The sequence below is a fragment of the Phycomyces blakesleeanus genome (genome assembly GCF_001638985.1).
Source record: "Phycomyces blakesleeanus NRRL 1555(-) unplaced genomic scaffold PHYBLscaffold_33, whole genome shotgun sequence".
Classification (NCBI taxonomy): domain Eukaryota; kingdom Fungi; phylum Mucoromycota; class Mucoromycetes; order Mucorales; family Phycomycetaceae; genus Phycomyces; species Phycomyces blakesleeanus.
This window is the reverse complement of record NW_017265163.1, coordinates 197,520-224,968: the sequence shown is the minus strand read 5'-3', so window position 1 is coordinate 224,968 and position 27,449 is coordinate 197,520. Positions and strand designations below refer to the sequence as shown.

At 36.1% G+C, this 27,449-nt stretch overlaps 8 protein-coding genes across 8 annotated transcripts; 5 read left to right on the top strand and 3 right to left on the bottom strand.

Annotated features, from left to right (window-relative positions):
• Nucleotides 1-219: 219 nt before the first annotated feature.
• PHYBLDRAFT_79759 (hypothetical protein) lies at nt 220-2,809 on the top strand (the record flags this gene model as incomplete). Its single annotated transcript, XM_018443499.1, has 6 exons — nt 220-312; nt 464-535; nt 664-825; nt 1,066-1,695; nt 1,801-1,972; nt 2,040-2,809. 6 exons carry the CDS (start codon nt 220-222, stop codon nt 2,699-2,701), a joined length of 1,791 nt encoding a protein of 596 aa, XP_018284859.1. The 3' UTR covers nt 2,702-2,809.
• A 3,568-nt stretch (nt 2,810-6,377) lies between these two features.
• PHYBLDRAFT_118967 (hypothetical protein) lies at nt 6,378-7,134 on the top strand (the record flags this gene model as incomplete). The annotated part of the gene is made up of 3 exons (XM_018428657.1): nt 6,378-6,462; nt 6,549-6,883; nt 6,985-7,134. Coding segments are annotated over 3 exons (570 nt in total), but the record flags the coding sequence as incomplete, so codon positions are not given.
• Nucleotides 7,135-7,602: 468 nt separating this feature from the next.
• Nucleotides 7,603-8,791, top strand: PHYBLDRAFT_174841 (hypothetical protein; the record flags this gene model as incomplete). Its single annotated transcript, XM_018437355.1, has 4 exons — nt 7,603-7,635; nt 7,972-8,001; nt 8,173-8,379; nt 8,681-8,791. 4 exons carry the CDS (start codon nt 7,603-7,605, stop codon nt 8,789-8,791), a joined length of 381 nt encoding a protein of 126 aa, XP_018284857.1.
• Nucleotides 8,792-13,700: 4,909 nt separating this feature from the next.
• On the bottom strand, nt 13,701-15,560 carry PHYBLDRAFT_174840 (hypothetical protein; the record flags this gene model as incomplete). The annotated part of the gene is made up of 2 exons (XM_018437354.1): nt 13,701-14,191; nt 14,372-15,560. The coding sequence occupies 2 exons, from the start codon at nt 15,558-15,560 to the stop codon at nt 13,701-13,703; spliced, it is 1,680 nt and encodes a 559-aa protein (XP_018284856.1).
• Nucleotides 15,561-16,421: 861 nt separating this feature from the next.
• On the bottom strand, nt 16,422-20,117 carry PHYBLDRAFT_70192 (hypothetical protein; the record flags this gene model as incomplete). The annotated part of the gene is made up of 12 exons (XM_018442230.1): nt 16,422-16,565; nt 16,667-17,443; nt 17,519-17,554; nt 17,656-17,754; nt 17,916-18,113; nt 18,196-18,258; nt 18,324-18,547; nt 18,614-18,820; nt 18,934-19,060; nt 19,166-19,375; nt 19,526-19,719; nt 19,970-20,117. The coding sequence occupies 12 exons, from the start codon at nt 20,115-20,117 to the stop codon at nt 16,422-16,424; spliced, it is 2,427 nt and encodes an 808-aa protein (XP_018284855.1).
• Nucleotides 20,118-20,681: 564 nt separating this feature from the next.
• Nucleotides 20,682-22,953, top strand: PHYBLDRAFT_137141 (hypothetical protein). The gene is made up of 7 exons (XM_018429839.1): nt 20,682-20,727; nt 20,876-21,043; nt 21,215-21,387; nt 21,489-21,672; nt 21,748-21,923; nt 22,031-22,576; nt 22,642-22,953. The coding sequence occupies exons 1-7, from the start codon at nt 20,699-20,701 to the stop codon at nt 22,773-22,775; spliced, it is 1,410 nt and encodes a 469-aa protein (XP_018284854.1). The 5' UTR covers nt 20,682-20,698; the 3' UTR covers nt 22,776-22,953.
• A 262-nt stretch (nt 22,954-23,215) lies between these two features.
• Nucleotides 23,216-25,406, bottom strand: PHYBLDRAFT_70194 (glycosyltransferase family 34 protein; the record flags this gene model as incomplete). Its single annotated transcript, XM_018442231.1, has 2 exons — nt 23,216-24,673; nt 24,771-25,406. The coding sequence occupies 2 exons, from the start codon at nt 25,404-25,406 to the stop codon at nt 23,216-23,218; spliced, it is 2,094 nt and encodes a 697-aa protein (XP_018284853.1).
• Nucleotides 25,407-26,143: 737 nt separating this feature from the next.
• On the top strand, nt 26,144-26,996 carry PHYBLDRAFT_70195 (hypothetical protein; the record flags this gene model as incomplete). The annotated part of the gene is made up of 5 exons (XM_018442232.1): nt 26,144-26,217; nt 26,315-26,387; nt 26,680-26,722; nt 26,798-26,832; nt 26,901-26,996. 5 exons carry the CDS (start codon nt 26,144-26,146, stop codon nt 26,994-26,996), a joined length of 321 nt encoding a protein of 106 aa, XP_018284852.1.
• Nucleotides 26,997-27,449: the final 453 nt, after the last annotated feature.

Here is a 27,449-nt window from a genome sequence, read left to right as displayed (position 1 = left end):
CAACGTGCTATTCTTCATCATTTTCTTCCCTTTCCTTTCCTTTTCCTTATATTTTATTTTTCATTGTCCCTTTATTTTATATATATATTTTTACCCCTCTTTCCTTCCTTCCTTTCGCTGCCTAGCAACACATATTGCTTGCTTCATCAAGCTCTTCTTCTTTTCCCTCCTAATAAACACTCGCCACCTTTTATGGCTCCCGTCCTTATCACACACAACATGACTGCAGACACACAAAATGAGATCGATATACACACGGTTCTGTATGCACTAAAGAACCAAATAGACGACTTGGAGAATGAAAATATGGATGTAAGCTTTCCTTTTTCTTTTTTTTTTCTCGCCCCCTAACATCACCATTAGCATAACCCCTTCCTACTGTATTTTGTTATATACCTATATATGTACCTGATATCTAACTGACCATATATATATAAATATAAATATATATTTGTATGTACAGCTTAAAAGGCAGTTGGAAGATAACAAAGAAATCCAGCGCTCATCAGAAAATGATAGAGAATATTTGCAAAAGGTAAGTTTCTGTATATGCATCTTTATCAAATAAATAAACAAACAAACAAAAAAAAACAGATAGTGATAATAATCAAACTGACGCTCAGATTTTGCCGTCTTTTCTTTTTCATTTATTTATCTTGGTAGAAAATAGCAAACCTTCAACAGGAAACACTAAATTATAGTAATATCCAAGAGCGCCTGGAGACAGAAATATATACGCACGAGCAAGCTATGGCAAAATGCCAGAAAGAGAACCTTCAGCTCACAAAAGCAAAGAAAGATACCGAGAAAAAGATGGCTTTTGAGGTAACATCAATAAATATTATATATAGATAGATATATATTTGTGTATAACAACACAAGATTATATTAAATCTTTTTATATCTATAATAATTATTTAATTAATTGTTATTAAAACCCCCTTTCTTTTAACGCCTCCAATCCCTTTTATACACTTGCTCTAATAATCATGTTTTTACAATGGTTATTGCCTTTTCTTGCTTTATAAATATATATTTACATCTTTACCTAATATAAATATATAGCTTCAGACCTTTGAGACAGAACGCGTGCGCTGGCAGCAACGTGAAGCCGATTTTTACAACCAGATCAGGAGTTTGAATGCTCTCCAACAGACAGAACCACGGACGCCCAAACGAAAAAGCACACTTGGTGTTGCCAAGTCAATTGAAAGTAGTACCAGCAGCCCCTTATTACCATCTTCATCATTATCGCTATCACAATCTAAATCACAATCGACATCATCAGCATTATCGCCACAAGAACAACAGGAACAGTTGAATACATCAGATTCAATAGAAAATGGGTTCTTTACATCCGCCACCTCAATGTCGACCACCACCCCTTCAGCCCCACGTCTGCTGCAGAACATTGACAGCAAACTGTCGCGTGAGGCCAAATCTGCACAGAGAATGGTCAAGTCGCAGGACAAGATGATTGCGGATCTGAGACGAGAAGCCGAAAACAGCCAGACAATAATTCAGGAACAGGGTTTGCAGGTCCGAGCGCAGATGGTCAGACTCGACCACCTAGAGCAGGAGGTGGCCAGCATGAAGCAGCTGAACCGATCTTTAATGGAAGAAAACGAGAGTTATCAGATTCTGTTGCATGAAAAGACCATTAGTGGAGAGTTTATGATGGATCCAATCTTACAAGTAAGAAATATATATCCCAGCGCACTTTAACTAATATACAGTAGCAGTGCTTATTAAATCTTTGGATTCTAAATATCAAAATTGTGTATCGATATTTGCGTCTAGGTGGATCAGGAGTCTGAAAAAGCACAGGAAAATAGACGTAGTCTGAACCCTTCAAGTAGTACGGCAAGCAGCAATAGCTTGAACCTGGCAGCAGAACTCAACCTTGTATCTGTCGGAACGTCCGATTGGGAAGCCAAGCAAATTTCAGACGAAAACACAAAGACCATCCAAAGTAAGTCCATTCCTCAAGATAAAAAAATAACGACATGTTCTTTAAATCTTTCTTTCATTTTCTCTAGAGTTGACTGAAGAAACAAAAGTATTGCAGGACACCAACAGAGCTTTGCAGCTCTACATGAACAAAATCCTTATGCGGATTGTCAATAATAAGCAGCTCGAAGACGTCCTCAGCATTGACCAACCCAAACCTAAGCCTTCGCCTAAACTTGCACCTACATTTACATCTACATCTGCACCTGCAAATGGACGCAAATCTGGATCTTTGTCTGTGTCTGTACCTACTAGTACTAATAATAATAACAATAATAATAATAATAATAATAATAATAATGGCTCAAAGAGATCCATTCCATCGCGGCCACCCAGGACATCCCCAGAAGCAATCAGTCCCGTAAGATCATTCTCGAGCAACTTGCTCAGCAGAGCCACCAACCGCCAATCCCGCCCTCACACAGTGTCTTACAAGGCCGAAGGGTCCCCCAAAAACCTGACCGTCGAGGACCGGAGGCATAGTACAGCTCCAAACCCTAATCCTAATCCTAATCCTACACTTAGCCTAAGTCTTAATAGCAATGGAAATGGTCCTCAGCCTACACCCAGCCGAAGCAGTTGGTCGAGCGCATTGCGGCGCATGAGTAGCGCTTGGACCAATCCTTCTCTTGTTCCTCCTGAGCCCTTGGAAGACAAACGCAAAGACCTTGGCATAGTATCAGAAGAATGATAGTAAATAGTAAATAGTAAATAGTAAATAGTAGTAGTATTGGGATTAGTAGCAACACCAACAGTAATAATGACAATAATAAAACAAATACCTTTACATCTACATCTTATACACACACACACCATAATATATATAAATATAAATATATATATATTTCATATTTATACAAAAGATTTTCATTCCCCTTCATTCCTTTTCACACACCGTCCTTTGCTTCTTTCTTTTCTTCTCTCCTTTCTTTTATTTAGCTTAATTACACATACACACAAATACCAGTATTATATATATATATTATATACATACAATTGAATATCTATATACACACCTACATATATTAGCATCCTTCTTTATACCTACACATCTTTATATTTCATAAATGCGTCCTCAAGATCGTCCGTCAATTGACCAGGACAATAGAGGACAATCCTCTCGCCATCTCGGCCCACCCACTGTTAAACTTGCCTCACTAGCAACCTCTCCACCAAATACTTCTCCACTCGCCTCCTCTCCTTCCTTACGCTACCCACTTGGACGCGACCGACCCTTTCAACGCGAAGACACTTATGGATCAAGCGCTGCACCGTCCATCAGATCGGCATCTTCATTCAACCGCCCGGTCACCAACTATCGTATTTCACAGAATCATCATCAAAATAATAACAATAATAATAACAATAACAATAGTAATAATAATCACCACAACCACAATCACCATCATGCACGCCACCACTCTAATCACTCCAACTATAGCACCATGAGTGAAACTTCGTTACCCTGGACAACCCGCGACATTGGATTCAATGCGATTTCAGGTAATCTCTTGCCACAAGTCGTCTTGTCCATCTCATCCGCTCCCTAGGTGTCCTCAATGACCCTGCCAAGCGCACCCAGTCCAGCGCCAAGCCCGGCAAATCAGACGTACCTTCGGTCGAGCATGCTGCGATCCCACGAATTAAGGCATCCGACTTTAAGACCTACCTCGACCACATCCGACCGGTGTTTGAGCGCTACAGCCATCACCATCTCAGTAACCCTAATAAACCAGACGAAGACGAAGAAGAACTGATGGCCACAAGATCCCGAACGATTGGGTCACCCCCCAATGCGTCGCCGTATGGGTCTGTGCTCGACCCCAGCAGCCAAGAAAACCTGGCCCACAACCGACGTAGTAGCCGCAACCCTTACAGCCTTCCGAGCAGCGGCATTATGTCGTCGGACAGCCTTGCGCTCGCACTGGAGCTCGAGGACAGCCGCACCCTGGCCAGAGAGATGCCGATGCTCGAAAACGTGCCGGCCATCTTCTTTCAGCCCGACTTCTGCCTCGAGAACCCACGGACCTTTGACGCGGTCTGCGAGGGAGCCGACATCATCGGCAACAGCGGGCCAAACCCGCCTGTGTCGACCAACAGCATCTTGCAAGAAAAGCTATCCTATTATCTCGATACTGTCGAGGTACATTTGATCCGCGAAATCGAGAACCGGTCGTCGTCCTTCTTTGAGGCCCTGTCGAACCTCCAGGCCTTGCACCAGCAGACCGTCGACTGCGTGGCCCAGATCCACACGATCCGCCAAAAGATGAAGGACATCCACTCGACCGTGTGTCTGGACGGCCTCAAGGTCATCCAGCTCCAGATCCGGCGTCGCAATCTTGAAACACTCGAGAACACGGTCCTGCGGGTAAAAGAAATCCGGTCGGCCCAACCGATGATCCAGATATTGCTTGGTCAGGGAGACTACTTTGGCGCCCTGGACCTGATGGACGAAACCAGGGCCGCACTCCAGGGTAAAAATCAGACCGACCGAGATGTCGATCTCAAGGCCGTCCGTGCCCTGGTCAATTTCTCGACCCAGTTGGACGAGATGGAAAAGGCGGTCGGGTTTATGATGCAACACGACTTTATGAGTGCTTTGATGTCGAATCTGCACAACAGTAACAATGGTAACGACGACGATGACGAAGAAAAAGAAGAAGAAGATGAAGAAGATGAATATGATGATGACGATAAGAGTAGCAAGAATGAAAAGAAGAAGAAGAAGAAGAATAATGTTTATAATAATAAAAAAGAAGCAATTCGGGCCATGGAATTGTCGTTGGATAAACCAGCCCACGAAAAGAATGGCAATGAAGATGATGAAGAAGTGGGAGGAGGGAAAAAAGAAAAAGAGTATCATGTGGATTTGGACAAAGAAAAGGTTTTGTGGGATCAGTTGGTCCCAAGTACAAAGGGTCTCTTGCGAACAAATATGCTGGCATCCACACTTCAGGCCTATCACGACCAGTTGTTGGTAGAAATTAAAGATTGTGTGCGCAAGGTAAAGCATTTACATTCCTTTTCGTGTACAATATAAAGAATAGATAGAGTAAGAGGTGGTCTTGATATGTATATATATATATATATATTGCTTTTAATTAACAACTGTATTTATTCTAGTATCATCCCGTTGTTTCTTCTGAAGATAGTCCTGACCAAAGGTACATATAACACACGTATATGTATTCATACATGCACAAAATTTTACTCACTCGTCTGTTGTTTATTTCTATTGTTGACAGTACAAGTCTTGCTAAACACCTCAAGGCAATGCCATTTGACGCATTCTTTCAAATGCTTGTCAGCTTATTTGCCAGACTGCTTTATTCTATCCAGAGAGCCACAGTGTACGAACAAGTCATCACTCGTTTGGTCGACACCTTTTTGGTTGACTCTGACCCTTCAGAAAAGCAATCGAGAACCCAGGCAGTTAAAAAGGAGCTTATCGAGAGTGTACATGAGGCAGCTGACCTGGCTCATGTTCGATGTGGAAAGATGATCGGGTTCCGGAGTGATCAGAATGCGCTACTGAACCCGACTGATTTCTATCGACTTTCGAACGTATTGCGTAATTTTATTCAGCAATCTGAACGCTTTTGTGGAAGATCATGTTTTGGACTTCGTGGAATTGTGTTGACTCAGGTAAGAACAATAATGTTTTTTTTTTAAAAAAAATTTATACCTTTAGTACATCTTAGATTATTATATATATATATACACAAATATATACGTATCTATGTATACATTTGTATCTATTTACAAAAGAAGAAGAGGTGTTTAAAGAATGAATTGATGAATGAATTAAATAAATATCTGTATTATGATTATTATGATTATTATATTCTTCTATATATATAAAAACAATTGTAATTGATGGTGGTTGTGGTGTGTAGCAAAAAGCATTTATTGATCATTTTCACATGGAGCGTGTAAAACAAGAAGCCCAATTGATTGAGAACGAGCAGTGGATGGCAAGTGAAGTTCCGCCAGATTTCCAACGGATTGTAGACAGAGTGTGTGAAGGTCGGATTGGATCGTTTGCCTCACCCGATGGTGGCGACAAGACAGCCAACGAAACGGGCGAGAGGACAAAGTTCTTGGTGGTCCATGGCGAGAGTTACTTTGTGGTTGGCTGCAGCCTTTTGATTATCAAGATGTTTGAGGATTATCTGCGCTGTGTAGTAAACCTTGAAGGCATGACTACAGATATTATGCAAAAATTAGTCGAATTATTAAAGGTAAATCAAATAAACTGGTTTGGGAAATGCATCAACCTTGAAAAAAAATGATTAAATTAACATTTACATAAAATGGATCATGAATTATTATCATTTTCTTTACTAACAAATGATTGTCTCTAGTTGTTTAATTCAAGAGTATGTCAAGTTATCCTGGGTGCTGGTGCCATGCGATCTGCTGGTCTAAAAAACATTTCGGCCAAGCATCTTGGTAAGCTGATATAGTAATATATACGTTGAGAGTGTGGGTTACTGATATATCAATATGTATATATATATATGTCTATGTGTATAAAGCCCTGGCATCACAATCTGTAGGGCTTATGATTGGACTTATTCCATCCCTTCGAGATTGTATTGGAAAACACATGCCAGCCAAGCATGGGGTTCTTTTATCAGAGTTTGATCGAATTGTCAGAGACTATAAAGACCATCAGTCCGAGATCCACTCCAAGTTGGTAGCGATCATGAATGAACGTTTCTCGGTACATGTGAAAGCCATGCAGAATGTACAGTGGGATGAACAAGAGACAACAGGAAAAGCGGCCAACCAATACATGGAAACACTTGTCAAGGAAACCATGACACTTCACAAAGTGCTGAGCAAGTACCTACCTCACCATGATCTACAGGTATAACAAAAATAAATTATGAAAGATAGAGAAGCTTCTTTTGCGATATATATGATGTATTGTTCTAACAAAAAAAAATTGCGGCAATTATATAACTATAGTTTATTATGTCTCAAGTCTTTACATCATTTACAACACAACTTTCGGATCAAATCAGTCGCCTTGAGATCCGCACCGAAAAGGGCAAAGAAAGGTTTGTTGTTCATATTGATTATTTGGATTATTATCTTCTTTGGTTATTAAGAGGCTAAGTATTAAAAATTAAAACAACTCTTTGTAGACTTGCCAAGGACGTCAATTTTTTTACCCAGCGTCTGTCGTCTCTCCAGAACATAGATCCTCCCTCGAGTGTGGTTATTGAAACTGTTGACGAGCTCGCACTCACGACAAGTTAAAAAGCAAAAAACAATCAATCTCACCCTATACACCACGCCACATCGCACTATATACTACATAACACAACATAACCTTCCTTGTCCTTCTTTTGATTTGATTTAATTTAGTTTGATTTGATTTGATCTTTCCCTTACATAAATATGACACGCTAGCTATACAAATTATTAAATATATTTATTTATATATATATTTCTTTCTTGCTACCTCTTGAATTTTCTTTAAAAAAAGGTTGTTTATGAAGGATACTGGAGATTGTGTTATTATCCATGTAAATGATGGTAAAGGTATACAGATATTCAAACTATTCATACGCATGTTATAACATGGTCAAGGAATCTACAATTTTGAAATCGAGGGTTATCAATCATATTTCTATTTTTATGCACTATGAATATTTGCCCAGTTAAACTTTGTACTGATAGAGTTAAAAATCAATGGTCCGGGTCCATGCTTTTTCTTCGTAATTCTTTAGGTTGTTCAGCATCTTGAAATAAATAAAGATATTTATTTAAAAAGCAAAATACCAATGGCAATGTATGAAATCAAAAGACTAGATAAATGATATATCATATTATTTTCTAAAATATTATGTCAAAACATGAGACAGGAAATATTGAAACAAGGTGATTTTTTTTAAATTCTTTTTATTTTTATTTTATTTATTTAATATGAACATATATACACTAAATTAGACTCTTAAAGATTTTATAATAAAGACCCATGTAAAAGAGGAAAAAAAATAAATAAATATTTTTGAACAAACTGTAAAAGAAAAAAACCAGATATTAGTTTTATGACTTTACAAGATTTATGAAAATAATAATAAAATATAATATAAATATAAATATACATATAAAATATGTTCATATCAGCGTAGTTTATTGAAATCCTAGAAGCCACGGAAAGATAGTGATTTCACAAAGGGCAGTGATAAGCAAACATCATGCTTCAGTTTCCTTAAAAGCAAGCGTCAACAGACTCAGGCCGTCCAGAACCATTCACACTCTGCTACTCCATCTCATTCCAAATACTTCCTCTCTATCCCCACCCATTCCAGCGGTGATATAAGAACCATCAAAACTCCAGAGAACCCAGAGAAGGTCAAGTTCAAACATCGGTGCCAAAACAGATGTGGACCTCGTATCATAGAATGGATTTAACTAATGACTCATCCTTTTTCGAATATATAGCATATAGATATATAGATAATATAATTTTTTATTTTATTTATTTTTATATGAATAACTTACCCATTATTTAATTTTCTTTTAATAAAATAATAAATACTTAAAGATCTTTAAAATAATAAATTATAATTTAATATTTAGGAAATCTAACAAAGTAGAAGAGAGGAGAATTAGCAAATTTGATTTTAATAAATAAATTTAAAAAAAATAACAGATTGCCTGCTTATTTAATTCAACTCCCAAGACAGCAAAAGAACAGAATAATAAATTCTTCAGTAATTGCGAAGAGTATGGCGTCGTCACAGTCATTCAGAAGCAGAACTGACGTTTTTACTTTGTTCTCATCTTATCGAATTTATATATTCTGCCTTTTCGCCATCCGAGTTTTGGTTTTTTTTTCTTTTGCTAGCTAGCTATTGATTGATTTAATGCTTACCATTTCAAGAATTTATAAGGATTGTACTTTGAGATTCAAAGTCTAGAAAGAAACAAGCATTCGATGGCTTTCATAAAGAAAATCTAATAAAGCAAATACATTGTAAGTACAAGATGCTTTGAGGATTCAAAAGGATTTTGAAGGAGGTAGAGAATCAGATGGTGATGCATGTTTTTTAATCCAGTTCGTCATGGTAGTCGGTGACATTGGGATACATTCGTCATATTCTCACAGAGTACGTATGATATATATATATATATATAGGTGGAGGGAAGGGACGGGTATTATGAAAGGGAATAAGATGCTTACCATAAATGAAGTTGATGATGGAAAGAAAGACAACCAAAGGCAATTTCTCTATTTATCCTTTTTTTGTCTAATAAAAATTTTTCATTCAATTGGACGGCTGTTTTTTTCAACAACAAAAAAAAAATTAAAAATTAAAATCAATCAATATTCTACACTATCCCCACATCCTATCCCATCACAGCACAGCAGAGCACATTAAAAAAACAAACAAACAAAGTCACTAAAGCCGTCATGTATATATAAATTCTTTCATTGTAATTTTTTCTTTTTTCAACTACAGCATAAATTTATTTAATTTCTTTTTCAAATCTAATGATTTTGAAGTAAATTTTTAAAGAAAAATTAAAGACACTTCTGGAGCTGTTTTTAAAGGACGGCATATATTTTATTCATTCAATAGAACCATTAAATATTATCGTTGCTGTTCTTAATCAACAGTTTTAATGAATTTAACGCATATTAAATATTTGAGAACAAAACTATACTCTTTACTGCACATAAAATGTATAAAGAAGTTCTGTTAAAGCAAACCTACACCATACATTTTGTTTTGTAAATAAACAAGTTAAAAAGAAAGGTCGCTCTTATCATAATTCAATGTTGAATTCCAGTGTTTTATTCAAATGAAAAAAAAAATTATAATCTCTCACTAATACACCCTTTAGACAATTTTTGCAAGAATAATATTTTACTTTAAAAATCATTGGTTTCTTTGTTACAAAAGACTATACTATTGTTGAGCAAGTAATCATATCGTTAATTCGATTAATTTATGCTATATTAATGTATATTGAATACATTTTTTTCTTTAGTAGAATACCTACTAAATACATAGTCATATTTAACTTATTTAAAAGATACTAAACCTTGTACATTATTGAATTCATTACTAGAATCAAGATTTCCTTGCCGAGAATGAATATTTTGATTCAAATGGCAAACTTTTAAATATAAAATCGACTGTGCATCAAATTAAGTTAAGCTAACAGTCTTTACAGCTGTAAGTAACCTTCCAACACATATTGCGATCCACCTTTCTGATAGTGTTTGGCTTTGGTTGATTATGTATTGACTAAAACATCACAAATGTTCTCTCTACAAAAAACCTGCTAACCACTCAACTGGACTATTTGCGCAAAAGGTCCATTATCGATACCCACTTTCACTCAGTCAAACTTTGTTTATTTGTTTATCCTCTTCTTCACTCAATTCTTACTGTCATAAATTCAATTGTACTAAAACGGATATCTATTTGACTCTCTAATTTTATACTATAATCTTCGTCAGGACAGTCTTACCTCTTACAATCTGCTCTTTTGATCATATATATCACATTGGCATGACCCGAGTTCGGTTTCTTATGTCTGATATCTCGCCTATCCTCCATCAATCATCACTCCTTTATTATACGGCCTTTATAATATATTATGAGCATGCATTTCGTAGAAGTTAGTTACGAATTACCTAATTTCCTTCTTGAAGTACGACCTGCCACCCTCTTTCGTGTATTCGACATGCTTAATTGTGGGTTTCGATCCTGATTTCCCAACGGCGCCACTTGTTCTACTTTGCCATGTCTTGCTATGTGGTCACCGCTCATAAAAGGTTTCATGGTATGAAGATGGTCGACTCGGCCCTTATTGTCTGATGTGTATTTATATTACTCTCTTTAGCGATCCTTGGGTTTCTGTGAAAACAATTCCTTTCCTTAAAACTGTTACATCCCTATCCTGCGTATTAAAGTTTACTCAGAATTTAGTTGCCTCCTCTCTTGTATTGTGCGTCAATTTTTTTTACCTGAGCCCTCGTACCTATGTGGCAGCTCTTCGTCTACCAAGTCTCAATCTTTTCAGTGAGAGTATTGATCTCTCTCTCTCTGATATTACTTATATCGACATTGACTATCCGGAAATTATATTTTCTTACAGTTTCCTCTCGGTTTGCTCATCAATTTTAACCTGTTTTGCCACAATAACACTAATATATCTTTTGGCGAGCAGCTGTACATCATTCAACACGTAATATACGGTATCGTACTCTTCATAGAAAACCCTCTTGTCGTGAGACTATCCATAAATTACCTCTTGTTTATTTCCCCATATGTCTACGTTTTATCTGCCTCGAACTTCCTAACATTGCTGTGCACTTTCTTTTTGTGTAGATGATGTTGCATCTCACATTTTCACTGCTCAGACATTGGGGGTGAGTGGCTGCATAATTATTGTTCAAGTGCTTAAGAAAAATCTAAGCTAGGTGACGAAAGATATACTATAATAATAATAATAATAATAAAATGACACAGATAAGATGGTGAAATAAAAGGGGAAAAAAATAAGCTAGTCATCCAGTTCAAGTTGAAAGACTGTAATTAACCTAAATGCCATGGCTGTGGGAACGATGGAAGAGAATTGGTCAACAACAAAAACTCTTTTTTAATGGTATTTCCAATTTTTCAGTACAATGAAGACCACGGCCTGGTATAGAAAGGTTTGGGGTGTTGGCGGTTTAATGGAATAATAATAATAATAATATAAGAGTACAACTACTCGGATGACATGTCACAGAGAGTAGGACAATATCCAAAGAATGTTTGCCATACGACAAGCCACCCTCTCTTCTTTTTCTTATCTTATAATTAGTACTGTGAGTTACTTGTATAGCTCTCCATCTCTATACCCATTTGTCTTTTGCGTTATACCTCTTTATCAAAAGATAAACATCCGGACCTTATTCATTCATTTACAGCCAAACAAAAAAAAACACCGATTTTTTTTCATACTCTTTTAAGTAAGGCTGTGTAACCCATCAGTACAGCTTGCTTGATACTTGTCTGACTGGTATGATTTAGGTATTAAACATAATATTCCTAGATAATATACTAGTAGAATGAATAAAAAGTACATAATAGATGAAATATTATTGTGTCTATCACTTGAATAATAAGTTGTAAGGGCTTTTATTATACTATGTCCTAGTTATTTAATTTTCTTAATATTTAAAATATAATTTATAAGCATAAGTACAAACCCACAAATTGTTTTAAACGTGAAATAAATAGTAATATAAATAATTTTTGGAAAATTTACAAAGTGCCGCGGTTTCGCACCGCTGGTATACAGGTTGATTTGTGACTTTCGAATTTAGCAGGAGTTTATAACACTTAAAAATCAAATCAAACCAAATCAAATTAAAAGAATCAAGTAGTACGAAAAGTACTAAGGGGCAACTTGAATTCTAGATGTATATCTTTTTTGTGATGAGCCTTGAACCTCACTTACTTGTATAGTGAATATCACGGAGAACGCCAAGGCATATTATCACTTTGACCTTTTCATTTTATTTTATTGATATGAATTGAACTATAAGTATATTGTATTTTCTCCAATACTAATAAACTGCACCTTATCCATAGTAGTTCTCATACAATATTTTAAATAAAATGAGTTACGATACTGTGGCCCATACTCAAGACCAAGTTATTGAGCGGAAAAGAGTAATGCTGTTAACAGTCTTTAGACTTTTACGAATTCATCAAAATAATGTCTATCACATCCAAATATTCATTTACAATATACCATACCACTGTCTTGCAAAAAGTCAAAAATAACAATGCCACCAATTTTCCTGGAAAAGATAAGCTACATTTCCAAGCTATATGTGTCTATTAGATCTGCTTATGAAATAAAACTAGTCGATACAGGTCTTTGTTTAAATTACTTGTGTTTCCATTTCTATTGATTTCAGCATATACAGTGTATTACTCACACTCATTATTTACATATATGTCATAAATACAATCCGGGAATACATTTGATTTCATTTCTGTTCTTTCACAAAGATAAAAGATTTGAGCAAGGAGGAATTAGATTTGATACCCACCAAAGATAGACCTGATTAATGTATGAATGTATCTAGCTAGTTAATATTATAGTTTAGCAATTTCTGCCAAATTGTGACCCAATTCAATATATTCGAGAGAATTTGGATATTTGATCGAGTAGATCTACATAAATTTTCCTTCACATTGCTTTATGTGTTTCAGCCTTTTTGTTGATAGCCATCCAATTCAAAAGACATCAGACACTATATGGCTTGGTGCCAGTCAGCTAATAACATTAATACATGTATTGAGGTCACTTTTATATAATTTCTCAAATTATCACTATTACCAAGGACCCCAGACGCACCATATAATCATCTAAAGCTATTTAAAATCCTAAAAATTAAAACGACTTGGCACCGTTAGTGCATTATTTGTTTTTTTTTTTAAAAAAAAAAAGAGAGAAAAGAAGAATATAATTGTGTACCATAAAAAGGTTTAACAGTAGGGAAGAGCTTTATATTAATTGCCTGTAGGACTCTGAGGACTTCCCAAAGGGAGGGGAAGAGCAACGCTCCTCTAATACGTATATAAAATATTCACATTATTAATAAAAAATACTTTTTTTTCCAACATTTTCTCTCTATCTGTGGCTCATTGTCCATTGTGTCAGTGATCATGTGTCACAGGAACGCCTTCAAAAATAAAGTATTCGACAGATTTAACTCGAACTATAATGATGCCACACCGAAGATCTCTTTTCCAATCGCTTCTTGGTACCAGACGTGTATCAGACGTTTTCTTTGCCTTCTCCTGCTCTTCCTCTTGTATTATGTCGTGCTGTTTGTTTTCAAAATAGTTTTCATGATACTTCTTAACAGAGTCGATGTCCTGACTCCCAAGTTCCCATATAGCAGGTTTTTCTTTTCCGCTGGATCTATCCAAACATACGTGATACCATTTTAAGTGAGGCAATTGTAGCTGATCGGTCTGCTCCAGCAGATTGGCGCTGGTGTCGGTACTGGAATCACCGGTCTGTTCAAAAGCAAATAAGTTGAAGGTTCTTTTGTAGTGGTGATAAAATTCGGCGAGCGTGAGGATGCTCAATTGTGAGAACGGCATGTCTAGCTGTAGCTGTCCATTCTCGAACCAATCACCTCCTTCAAAATGAATGTTGCATAATTTCAGGTCCAAAAGTTTTTGACATCAGAAGGATATGTATTTAAAAAGTTCTGTTTGGATAAATGAAGACTTGACAGTCAATTTTCGCAATGGGTGTATGCTTGGGGTGTCGTTGTAGATGTCCTGTGCGTTCTCGGAGATCATTACTTCGTCACTACCGTCAATGTCAATATCAAATATCCGTAATTCTGGACATTTATCCAGGATAACGTCTATTTCGAATTGAGACCGAGTGTATAAGTGCAATTCAATCAGTGACGGACATGAGACGAAATCGTCTGTAATACGTTTATCGATCATGTTTTCTCCCCATTTTATATACATAATCCTTATTGAGCTTGCTACATGTTCCAAGCATTCATTTGAAAGAGCCAACCAGTCTGCGCTGTATATGTTTAGATTGTAGACAAGAAACTCTAGCTTCACCCCAAAATGTTTAAGAGACTTGGTGAATAGAGAAAATGGCCAGCCGTTCCATGATTCTGTAAATATGTGCGCTGTTTTCAGACAAGGAAAGAATCGGTCGAGGGTTGACAGTATGAGGAGGTCACCTTGGTAGTATTTTGACTGGAAATCCCTTTCAACATCCTCTGGTTCTCTATCGCCCTCTACGAATCTCATGGTCTCTAGATTTGGGTACTTGCAGGCAAAGTAAAACATCCAAGGTGTAGAAACGGCATCGTTGTCAAATCGTACATGTTTAATATTGCTTGCAGGAGGCAATTCTAGTACTCTTTCCAATACTCTGTACGACATTGGGGTAAGTAGACAGTTGGTCTCTAGATACTCTAGCCGTGGAAAGTGACCGTGAAGCTGCTCCATATCGCCCCAGCTTAAGTGCAGCCCTTTTAGATCGTCCATGTGGGCTGAAGATGTATCGAATATTAAATGAACTAGGGAATGCATTGCAGATAGTTTAAACAGAATATCCTCGACTGGATCTGTCCAAGTATAGTCATAATCTATCTCCAGGTGTATAACTGTTTTCCAGGGAGCCCAATCGATAGTGCTCAAGATTGGCTCAAATCGAGTACTTTCAGTGTATTTGATGCGGGTTATGTTCTGATAGATTTGCTGTAGTTTTGGGAAATTCTTCATGTCCTTCTCAGTCAGGTCGTAGATATTTAACCCCCGTGTACGATGTAAATTCCTAAGGTGGACGTTGTTTCGGTTGGTTTTTTTGCAAAGAGACTTTAATGCTGTACCGTTGATTAATGGGAAATTCCAATACGCGTTGAGGAATGGTTCTGTCCAATGTCTACAGACTAATGCACATGTCAACTGAGTGTTTCTGTCGATGCATTTTGCAATGTACGATAAAATCTCGTATGGCAATGGTGCTGACATTTTTTTTAACAGGTGTAATAAGGACAAGCTATACTAATAACTTTCCAACCAAGTTGTTTTATACAAATAAAAAGAAAAAGGTATATATATATATATTAAAATAAAATAAAAAACAAAAGACTTTGTGACGTTTTACACCAAATATTATTGTCTCGAAATATGTATTGTTATTATTTTTGTGTAATTTGAGGTATTAAGAAATGCCTTATATTTTGAATTTATAATTAAATTAAATTAAATTAAATTAAATTACATGAAAGGGGTGCTTCAAATGAAAGAAAGCGTGTGCTAATCAGACAATAGTTTTAAATATTTTTATTACATTTTATTACATTACAAGTTTCCATAAATCTTCTTTTAATACATCATCCTTTAGAGCCACAATTACCACAGTATCTTTTTTTTATGATTATATTGAATAGAAGAATGTTTCTGGTATCATTGAAGTTTCTGGAGTACCTAGAGTACCTAAAATTTTCCAAGTCTCTAAAGTCTCTCAAGTTTCCAAGGTTTTCAAAGCTGCTGAATTCATACCTTTCAAAAAGTCGTCAAGTCATCTCTTTTAAATCTTTGGCTAGTTTAAAGAAGGTTCTTGCCACTTTGCTGGTCCCTCTTGTTCATCTCAATGATGATGCTATATTATACTAATCACGAATACTAACAGCATATGGTGTATATCCACAACAGGATTAACTGTAACTTAAATTAAAAACTAAAAACAAAAACAAAAACAAAACAAATTAAACGCATTTTCAAGAAACCGAGGTAGCCCTTTTGTGGCAAAAGTTTGAACTTCCTTCATTTATGTCCTTTTTTTTCTTTTCTTTTCTTTAGGAAATCTTTATTTTATTAATTTTTAATTTATTTATTGACCAACTGAATAACAGGCCACCAAGGATGATACTTGAATTCAATGTCTACTTTGGTCTCGTTTGGATTGGCGGATAATAATCGCATGGCAGCAATAGAGTTGGCCACACATGTCCGCATCATAGCCAGCAATTCCTAAATTATCAAGATATATATAAAATACAGTCAAAAAAGCAAGAGAATAAAAAAAAATGTTTATGGTTTAATAATAAAGAAAAAGAAAACAAATTACTCACCTTCTTAAACGCATCTTCGCACATCTCAGTCTTTGTGTCTGCGGCTGGGTGATTCAAGAGTGTGTCAAAAATACCCTTTGCTTCCTTTAGTTCGGCAAGACAACTACACAGCCACTCGGAAATATTGATATCAAAGTTCTGGGTCTCTACATAGGTTTCGTAGCTTGGTGCTGGAGGTGAGGCAAGTCCGGCAAACGATTTGAATCGGTGCTGGAATCGTGTAGCCTCATCATCAAATCCAAGAGGGCGCAACTCAAGCTGACCTGTCTTTTCAACACAACGCAGCAATCGATACACCGCAACCACAAGATTCTTCTTGGCCTTGTATAGGAGCGAAAGGCATTCTAACAAGTCTGAAGGAGAAGAATCAGATGTGGTCTCGGGTCCTTTCTTTTCTTTAGAGCCAGGATGTGGTGCCGATGATGACGATACAATAGATTTAGGAGATTTGACGCCGGTTTGGACAGGTTGACGATAACCACCACCACCACCATTATTATTATTATTATTATTATTAATGTTATTTTTACTATTGCTGCTGGTAGCACCATTATTGGATTCAGATGTCGAATTGATTGCAGGTTGAATAAACTTCTGTACACGATTGATTAGGAATACTCGGCTGTCGAGAACATTCTGCATGTACCAGTACACCATAATGTACTCGTGTATTCCGTAGAGTTCGAGTTCAAATCCAAGCCCAAGGATATTTTCCATCATGTCGAGTTTGATGTTAAATACCCACGAAGACATATAGTAAGGTATCGTATCATTTCCCTACAATAATGATAAGATTTGAATACATATTCAAAGTGATATTTGCAGTAAATAAATAAAACCAAAGAAACTTACCGATATTTCATGGAACATTTCATCTACAGTAGCTACCTAAAATAACAAAAAGTTGCATTATTAATATATATATATATATATTCAAAAAAAATATCCATGTAAATAATGTGTCCAAAGCAAAACATAATTTTCCTTACCGTTTCTTGAAGCGCATCCCATTCTTTGACTATTTTACATTGTATTCTTCGTTGACGTGCTCGGTTTTGACATTGTATCTTGAAGAAATCTATAAACGACTATTTTTTTTAATAGAATTGTTATGGTTATTCGTGTACAATTCCAATATATATATACATATATCCCAATTAATATAATAATAATTGTTCCTTTATCATTTATCTTCTATTAACAAAACTAATAAATGTATATATATATATATATATAATATTTATCTTACAGGAGCAGCACGATCCATGACCTGGTCTAGCATATTCCGTGCTAGGTCTAAATTTTCAGGTGTAAGAGATGCGGTGATTGGAGCCTTTGAGGGTGCCAACCACCATTCTGGAGGTTGTGTGAATTCTTCAATTGCAGATTGAATCAACTGGCTAGGGGGATACATTCCAAATATACGTGAGTCGTGATAGAAAGAAGTCTTTAATTTTTTTTTAAAAAAAAAGAAGAAGGGTTATTTGGTTAGATTAAACATGATGTGTATTGTATATTTAAAGACTTACATTCAAGGTCGAGCGTGAAAGAGCGTCAGGGTAAGGTTTGGCTGCAAAGTAACCAAAGTAATTCTGCAATCGCAAAGTTAGATAAATCAATATTATTACCTTGGTTTCTTTCTTTATTCTTTACTTACAAAAAGAGATCCAGTAGAAGGAAATTCAGGTACATTGCAGATAGATTCTAAGCGTTCAACCAATAATATCAAATTGTCATATGACTGTGTATAGAATGTCAGTCTACAATATATTACTGATTGGCTCTTTGGATTTATGGACATTACCTCTTCATCTGAATGCAGTATAATAGGACGAGGTGGTGCTTGAGATACAAGCTTACGGTTGATGTTTGGGTCAAATGCTAGAAAATCATATAATTAATACTTGTTTTCAAAGTTTCCAATTTTTTTTGTGTGTGTGTGCTTACCTCCTTCTAAAACATGATCACATCTCATGGTCTTTCGAATCGAATCAGGTTCTGAAGATCGCAGGATATCCAAAAGATTTCTCAGTTCAGCTCTGGCCTGGCTAAAATGCGAACAGTGTGGCTGGGAGAGATAGACAAGACCGACCAAGAATTCCTTTCTGGCTTGAAGTCTGTTCACAATACCCTTGAGATCCTTGATCTCAATATCTACAATACAGCACCATTTGATTTGATTTAATTTAATTTCTTTAGAGAATCACAATCTATATATACAATAGTACCCCTTTCACAGACATAGAAATACATTTATGTATGTTTACCTTTTGGCTCTCGTTCAATAACCTGTCCAATCAGATGAAGCGATGTGTCGATATCGTTTAATACTCGCACATCCGAGAATTGTTCACATAAATGAAGACCAAAAAGATTGGTTGTAAAGTCTTCTTCCTAAGAAATACAAACAAGCAAGCAAGCAAGAAAATGAGCAAGTACATTTATATAGTACAACCCAACACAACACAACATATTCTTGGCTTTCTTTATATATGTTACCTCGTATACATTGCCTTGTGTCATCTCATTCCACACATAATGACAGCACTTGACCGTGGCAATAATGTATGTCCGAAGTGCACTGTAGATTACTTCTGCTGGGTCTGTAGCAGCAGGAGGGTGGTAGTCTTCGGCCAATGCAGTTATGTGATGAAAATATGTACACGTAAACACAGTCTGTGACAAAGCATGTCCTGAAATCCATGCCATCTATACAATAAATAAATATAGATATATACATAGATTTAGTATAATAATTTATCCTTTCTGACCGTCTATTACTTTTATTGTCTTTATATGAATTTTTGGTCTGAGAGAGGTAAGATTAATATATATAAAAAAAAAAGGCAATTGACATACTTCATAACTCAAGAGACGATCCATAATCCAAATCAAGTGAGGTGCACTGATACGTTTCGAGACATCAAATACACCACTCTGACTATCTGGAAGAACCATGCCTGTGTCCATCTTGGGGTCCATAATTTCAATTGCGCTCATTGCATCAAATAAAGAGAAGGATGGCAATTGTACAAGTTGGCCAATCTCAAAGTCTACATAGCAAATCCCCAATTTTTTGTCATTTAACATTTTTATTTATTTATTTATTTATTTATTTATTTATTTATTTATATAATGTAAAAAAACGACCCTTTTGTACATTAAGTATTAATGCATAAATGTAAAATACAATTCTTCATTCCTTTTTATTTATTAAATGAATGTATTTTATATGTATATATATATATAAAGAAGAAAAAGAAAAAAAAGAAACAATCTGAGGATTCTTTCCATATTATTTACCATCGGTTGCTTTGTTCAGGAATTCGGTAATGTCTTTCCATTCAGGAAGAAGTATGTCGTCTTGGTCTTTTGGTTCATTTTTGTCAACAAGTAAATTGATATTCAACTCTGACAGTACTTCTAATCTCACATCAATATATACATACATATTTTATGCGTGTAAATTTATATGTAATTCTTCATACTATTTATATACTCACGTCGAAGGTCGTTTGCTCGAGACATGACCTTACTGAATTGGTGTAAATTAACGGTATGTCAAATCGAAAATAATATACTATACTGTACTGTATTATATTATAAAAAAAAATAAAGCACAAATATATAATAAAATAAAATAAAATAAAAGGTGGGAAAGGGGGAGGGGAAGGGGTTGGTGTGAGAGGTGGAACTTATTTTCAAGGTTAACAAAAAAAAGAGCAAAAACGAAAAATGGGAAATGGCGGAGAATTAATCGTTTCTTATATTTTTTTTATAAAAAAAAAAAACGAGAAAGAGATTCAAGGGCAAAATCTAATGCACGTGATCTGTGGCTGAGACTTACTTTTTTGAAGTGGTGAAATTGGATTTGGAATTTATTAAGGAAAGTCTCTTTGTCATTTTTCTGCACTTTGTGTCCCGTTTTGCTTCAACTTTAAACTCTCAAAAGCTTTCTTACCTTTGTTCCCTTTTTTTTTTCTTCTTCTTCTTTTTTCTTTTTTTTCTTCTTTCTTTTAAGAAAAAAGTGTAATGAACAACGTACTCGAGAGACAGAGAGCGTAAGGCATCTTTATCTTTACTCTAATTTTTACACAACTATTTGTCATAGTTTTGATATTCTTTACATACATCTACACATCATACATGCTGTAAAGAGAAGAACATAAATAATAATGATAAGCATACTTTATTATTAAATGTTTATAGAGCTCATGAAGACATTGAACGCCTAGAGCAGGCAATTGTCGACCAATTCATGCAGGATGCAAAGACTCATCGAGAACGTCTACACGCCGAACACACAATGGATACCTTTTTGACGCGAATTTCCGAAAAGAGTCACAGACTATATGATCTCTATGAAGATCAAGATGGGTAAAAAAAAAAAAAGAGTAACAAACCAACACTTTATAATCCACACATCTATATATATGAAGCAACATTATAGTGTGTGGGGTTTTTTTTTTAAAAAAAAGAAAGAATTGTACTCAATTGATACTTTTATATATACGTAATTTACTTTCTTTTTTTTTTAAAAAAAAAAAGACTTCGCCAATCCGAAATAAATGCCTTGTCAGGTTCATCCGAATTCAGCGAGTTTTATGAACGCCTTAAAGTCATTAAAGAACATCATCGCAAATATCCAAACGAAACTGTCGAACCACCGGAAATGGAATTCATCTATCTCAATCAACGCAAAGACGAAAGTGACGATGACGGTAATAAAGCTAAATATACACACGAAAAAGAAACAAAGAAACAAAGATTTTTATATATAAAAGAAATGATTCTTATTAAATTTTTTTTATGGTGGAATTAGAACTTGAAAAGATGTTTTCAGGAGAAGAAGGTCTTGGTAGATACTTTGACTTTAATGCATTACATGCTCAATACATCAACCTCAAGTCGGTCAAAAAGCTCGATTACCTGCAGTATCTTTCCGATTTTGACAACTTTGCCCAATTGTATCCAAAATCCATTAAATCCAGCCCAGAATACAAAGCGTAAGTCATCAAGAAATACTCAATTGAATCGAATCGAATTGAATTGAATCGAATTTTTGTATTTCTCTTTAATAGATATCTTGATTCAATGGTTGCCTATTTACGATCATTCTTCGAACGTGCAAAGCCATTGTTTGATGTGGGAGAGTTAGAAAACCGTGCACGAAAGGAGTTTGAAGAAGCATGGGATGAAGGACGAGTTTCTGGCTGGGAGTGGTCAACACAAGAGAAACCTGGAGAAGCCTTGTTCTGTGAAGCATGCAAGTGGGATATAAATCCAGATATATATATATATATATATTAATATTGATATTGGTATTATAACAATAACCAAAAAAAATATTATTATTATTAATAGGCCAGAAACAATTTACAAAGCAAAGTGTGTTTGATGGCCACAAGAACGGTAAGAAACACATCAAGGCACAAGAAAAGCTTGATGCGGGTGGACCAAAGACCAAGGAAGATCAGCGCAAGGCCACGGCATGGAAAGAAACCCTGATTATCCGTTATGCCGATGCGCTATCGGACGTCCGTGAGGAATCCAAGGCCAATGTGGAGCGCAAGCAGGCCCTGACTGACAAGGAACGTATCTTGGAGCAGGAGCAGGAAGAAGTCGAGATTGCCGAGCAGGAGTCAGATGAGGAAGACGAGGATCGGATCTACAACCCGCTCAAGCTTCCCCTGGGCTGGGACGGCAAGCCGATTCCTTACTGGCTCTACAAACTCCATGGCCTTGGTGTGGAGTACCCCTGTGAGATCTGCGGAAACTATGTCTACATGGGCCGCAAAGCATTCGACAAGCATTTCCAGGAGTGGCGCCATGCTCATGGTATGCGATGTCTTGGTATTCCAAACACAAGACACTTTCATGAAATCACAAAGATTGATGATGCCTACACACGTAAGAAAAATTCTGTGCATAATGCCTTGTAGTGTATGCGAAAGCTTATGATATGCTTTGTCTAGTTTATGAGAAACTGAAAAAGGAAGGCGTCCAGGAAGACTTCAAGGCAGAGACAATGGAAGAATTTGAGGACACTGAAGGCAATGTATTTAACAAAAAGACTTATGAAGAACTGAGACGACAGGGTATTCTATAAACCAAAAAAAAAAAGAAAACAACCAAAAATCACGCACCACATGCACCATACATTTTCCTTTATTGAACAAATTTATATATGAAAATGAACAAAGAAAAAGAAAGGTATATAAAATAATATGTTTGTGTGCAATTGGTGTAAAAAAAATAAAAATAAAATATAAAATATAAAAAAAAGGAAATTTTATATATATATATAAAGATATATCAATTCTTAATTTATTGTTGATTGGTTGGTTGTTGCTATGGATATATGAATGGATGGACGGACGGGTAAGTGAGTAGTGTATATATATATATATATATGTGTATGTGTGTATGTATGTATGTATGTATGTATGTGTGTATGTATGTGCGAATGTATGTATGTATGTATGGTCTGTGTGTTGTATGTGTTTTGTTGTAGATGTGAAAAGTTGTAGAAATTTTGGTCATTTTTTTTTATTCAATGTCTTTTGCTGTGATGCGTTGACCTTGGAGAATAAGATCGGCAGCATTGAGTCCTTTTACGACAGCATCATTGGGACATTTGTCTGGAGCAAAGTGTACAACAAAGTCTCCGGGAATATAGTACGAAGGGAATGTATTGAAAGTGTGGTCGTCTCTGTCTAGCAACAAGACCCGCTCACGGTTTCCTGGCTTTTGCAAAAGTTCCCACATGGCGCCTTGTTCGTAAGAAGGACCCTTTTGGTACCATCCCGACATATCCTGAAGGTCGCGCAAGAACTGCATGGCCCAGGGAGTGTTTCGGATCAAGAGCACGCCGGCATTGATCATGCGATCCTTGGAAGGTCTGGAGACGATCATGTCAATCTGTTTATCGAATTGGAATCCGTTGTCTTGTTTCTGGTAATCGGCCTTGAGTTCTTCCAGCAGATCGTCAAGCGACCGCTTTTGGTCCATAATGACAGCATCCATATCGAGCCAGAATACCCAATCGTATTTTGGCAATGCCTTTTCGAGCACGTCAATCTTTCCCCAGACGGCTTTGCGGCGGACATGGCCTGTGGCGCTCTGTTGGGCAAATTCGGCTGAGCGGGCCACGAAGGCGTAGTTGTGTTCTAGTGCGTAGGCTCGTTTGTTCATTGCCGCACGGGTTGCAGATGGTTCCATGCAGGCGTCGTAGATGTAAGACGAAGTCAAGACTGCAACCGATGGTCCCATACCACCGCTGTTACTGTAGTCTTTCGAGGACGTTTCATCGTCGGTTTCTTCAGAATCCTCGGACATGTCCTGGTCGTCGTCCATGGGGTGGACAGGAGGATGATTGGCAGAGAATGAGCCGTGCTGATGACACACCCGGGTGGGCTTGAGATAAGACCAGTCGCTGAGAGCCGCAAACTCCGAATCCTGGTAGACGTTTTTGACGACGATGTCTTCGGCGTGGACTGACTCGATGTTGTTTTCCCAGTCGATGAACCGCTGGGTTCCCTCGGGCCCGTCTTCGCGGATAAAGGCCGGGATGAGGCGCTCTTGTTCTTCGGCGGCTGCCTCTGGCTCCAGGGACGCATCCGTGACGGCCTTGAGGGTGTCTTGGATAGAGTTGTAGAGTTCGTACATGCCAGTCAGCAGAGGCAAGTCAGGATAGAGGTGGTGGATTTCGGATTGTTTTGAGAGAGCGAGTTTTGCGGCTGTGGAACCAACGATGACATTCTGGTTCTTGTTCTGGTTCTCGTTCTGGTTCTTTGACTTTGACTTTGACTTGGTGGAGTCAAAGGTACCCCAGACAAAGTTTAATGGGGTGTCGCTTGTGAGAGAGTAAGGCGAGTGGGTGTATTGGCCAATGACCCCAGAGTCCAATTCGAATTTTGTTTTCGAGAGCTGGATAAAACTGTATCCGTCTTGGATAATCAGATAGTCATAGGTGATCTTTTTCTCGACAAGCAAAGTATTTTCAACCTTTTTTATTTTATTTTATTTTATTTAATATATATATAATGAAATTGTTGTTAGTATAAAGAAGCATTTGATTGTTTTAGCAGTTATTGTTATTTACCCATGCGATGACATTTGCTTGTTCGAACTCAAGACGAGCTGGGATCTCTTGCATATCATTCCATTCCATTTTCTCACTTTCGTAGGTGCGTCGCAGGGGGGTGTCTGGTAAGGGGAGGCCACCATGGATCCAGAAAGTGTAGTATATATCGGTGTCGTACTGCATACATGGCAACAGATTGTCACGCAATCCAAAGTACTTTGAGCGTATGAGCTGGCGTCTGGAGCCCTGGGAGGCTTCGGATCCAATGACGACTAGATGTGTGTAGTGCCCGGACTGATTGATATCCGGATCTTCGGTGAGATCTGCAAAGGGTCGAGAGAGTCTACTGTGTTGGTCAGAGTGAGGTGAGGCTGGCTTGATATCATTTGATAGTTGAGAGCTGTTTTTATGTGGTTGTTGTTGTTGTTGTTGAGTGGGTTGAGTGGGCTGGATTTTTGGTGGTGGAGGAAGTTCTGCCTGGACATCCCATAGAACTTGGTCTTGTTGTGTTGGTTTTGGTAGTTGGTCGACATGGCGATTGAGTAAGAAGATGATCAGGATGGCACTGAGCATCAAGACTATGATGATGTGCCTTGATGGTCTTTGTAGTTTCTTTGGTCCATTATTTTTATACAGTGGCAATTCTGTTGCCATTCTTCTTTTGTTAATTTATTGTGTTTCTTACAAGAGAAAGAAATTTTTTTTTAACAAAAAAAAAGAAAAAGTAAAAAGAATTTAAAAAATTAAAAATAAAATAAAAATAAAATAAAATGATGATGAATAAATGCCTCTTTCTTTCTTTTCTTTTTTTTTTTTTTTTTTGAATACCTGGTAAAAAAATAAAAAGTTAGATATTTAAATACAATCTTTATTTTTAGGATCTTTATTTTTATACTTTTTTGTGTAGCCAAGGATGGATATAAAAGGAAAAAAGTTCGCTTAATAAGTATATTATGGAATATCAGGAAAGAATCTATATGAATATTTTAAATATTATATATATATATATATTATATCACACCCAAAGACTTTTGACCTGTTTATGGTAATTTTTTTGGCCAAATTTTGAGTTAAGGGTGCTTATTGGCTGTAATAAGGTTCAAGCTCAAAAATAAAAAAATACGTAGAAGTTTTGAGTTTAAGACAGTTACTCAAACGAAAATATCTATTTCAATTGGCTGATTACTTGTAAATAAATAAATAAAAATAAGAAAAGCAGAAGAAAAAGGGTCTTAGACTATTTTGGGTAGATTTTGCGCAAAAATATTTTATATGCGACTGAGCAAAAGAGAATAAACCCTTTTGCGACAGAAAAAAAAAAAAAAGAAGTTTTGTGACAGAGAAAAAGAAAAAAATATATTTTGCGACAGAGCAAATGCAAAAAAAGAAAAATGAGAGATTTTATTGGCTTAGGATATTCAGAATTGACCAAAGACTTTCGTACTTGCGAAGGCCAGCAGCCAAGGTATTCATGGTGATAAGACTTTTCTTGGAATAAGCTTTCTAGTTTCTTATTTTATGGTTTTTTTCCCTCTCATCTGTTTGTAATATCAATTTCTTAGTACTTTGCACCGTATCAGACCAATACCTACAAAAATATCTGTAAAGACCGTGATTATTCCCACTCATTGTAAAATTTGTTGTATTGTAGAAAAAAATACTAAGTTAATAAAAACCAAGAAAAAAACTTTAAGTCCCCAAAAAAAATCCCAACCGACATCACGCACTTGACATTTTAACTGAAGGATTAGTATATTTCTTTTATTTCTTTTTTCTTTCTTTTCATTTTTAGTTCAAGTAAGTACTAATAAATATAATATGTATCTACTTTGCTATTAGAAGCCCTTTTACTTTGAAACAAGGTATTTTTCTGAACAGAGTACATTTATAGGTTTATAAAGCCTTTACTAATACTTTTGTTTTCTAGATTACGGTCATTTTGAGTAGCTCCATTGTGTTCTTTAGCGAAGGTAAATATCTTTATCTTAATAGCTTGAGTTTGTTTTTCTATTATTAACTTTGTGCTTCTTTTTGCTTTAGGTAAGTCATAGTGGAATCTATTCTTTATTGCTTTCAAGAGGTAAGATTTCAATGTTTGAACATGTCCCATTTTATTATTAATATTAATCTTTGTCTTCATTTCTATAGTTTTTGATATTCTCCATCTGTTGCTGTTTCTTTACTGCCTCCGTTCCCATCGTAGTAAACAGTCGTTACTACTACAATTTTTGGGCTATTACATAGTTTTTTCTTATATTGCTTACATTATTATTTAGTATTGCAAGGGTATTTTTGCTCTAATTTTTAGTTCTGCACTTTTTTGCGCTTTTTTGTTTCTCAATTTATTTCTCAAATAAAAATTTCAAACCTTTTCAGACCAGATTTTACGTAATACAGATTTTACAAATGAGGAACATTTTTTGGCCATTTCACAAAATGGGGGGAGGGGGTTGGGGGGTCCTCACGGCTGCTGTGTATTCTATATAAGGAAGGTTTGTTGGCCAACTTGACTACTGTTTATAGAATAGTGCGTTATTCCAAAAACAATCTTAAGGTTTACAAAAAAAAATCTTTGGGTGTGATATATAATATACACTCCTTTAACCAACTTCTTTTTATTTTATTTTTATTAGCAATAAGCTAAAGAATAGGTCTTTTTGATACCCAGAATTCATTTGTCTTAGAACAAATGCCAAT

Coding starts and splice junctions, on each gene's coding strand:
- PHYBLDRAFT_137141 (XM_018429839.1), top strand. CDS start 20,699: ATGAACAACGTACTCGAGAGACAGAGAGC. Junction 20,728..20,875: donor GTACTCGAGAGACAGAGAGC/GTAAGGCATCTT, acceptor AAATGTTTATAG/AGCTCATGAAGACATTGAAC. Junction 22,577..22,641: donor GATTGATGATGCCTACACAC/GTAAGAAAAATT, acceptor TGCTTTGTCTAG/TTTATGAGAAACTGAAAAAG.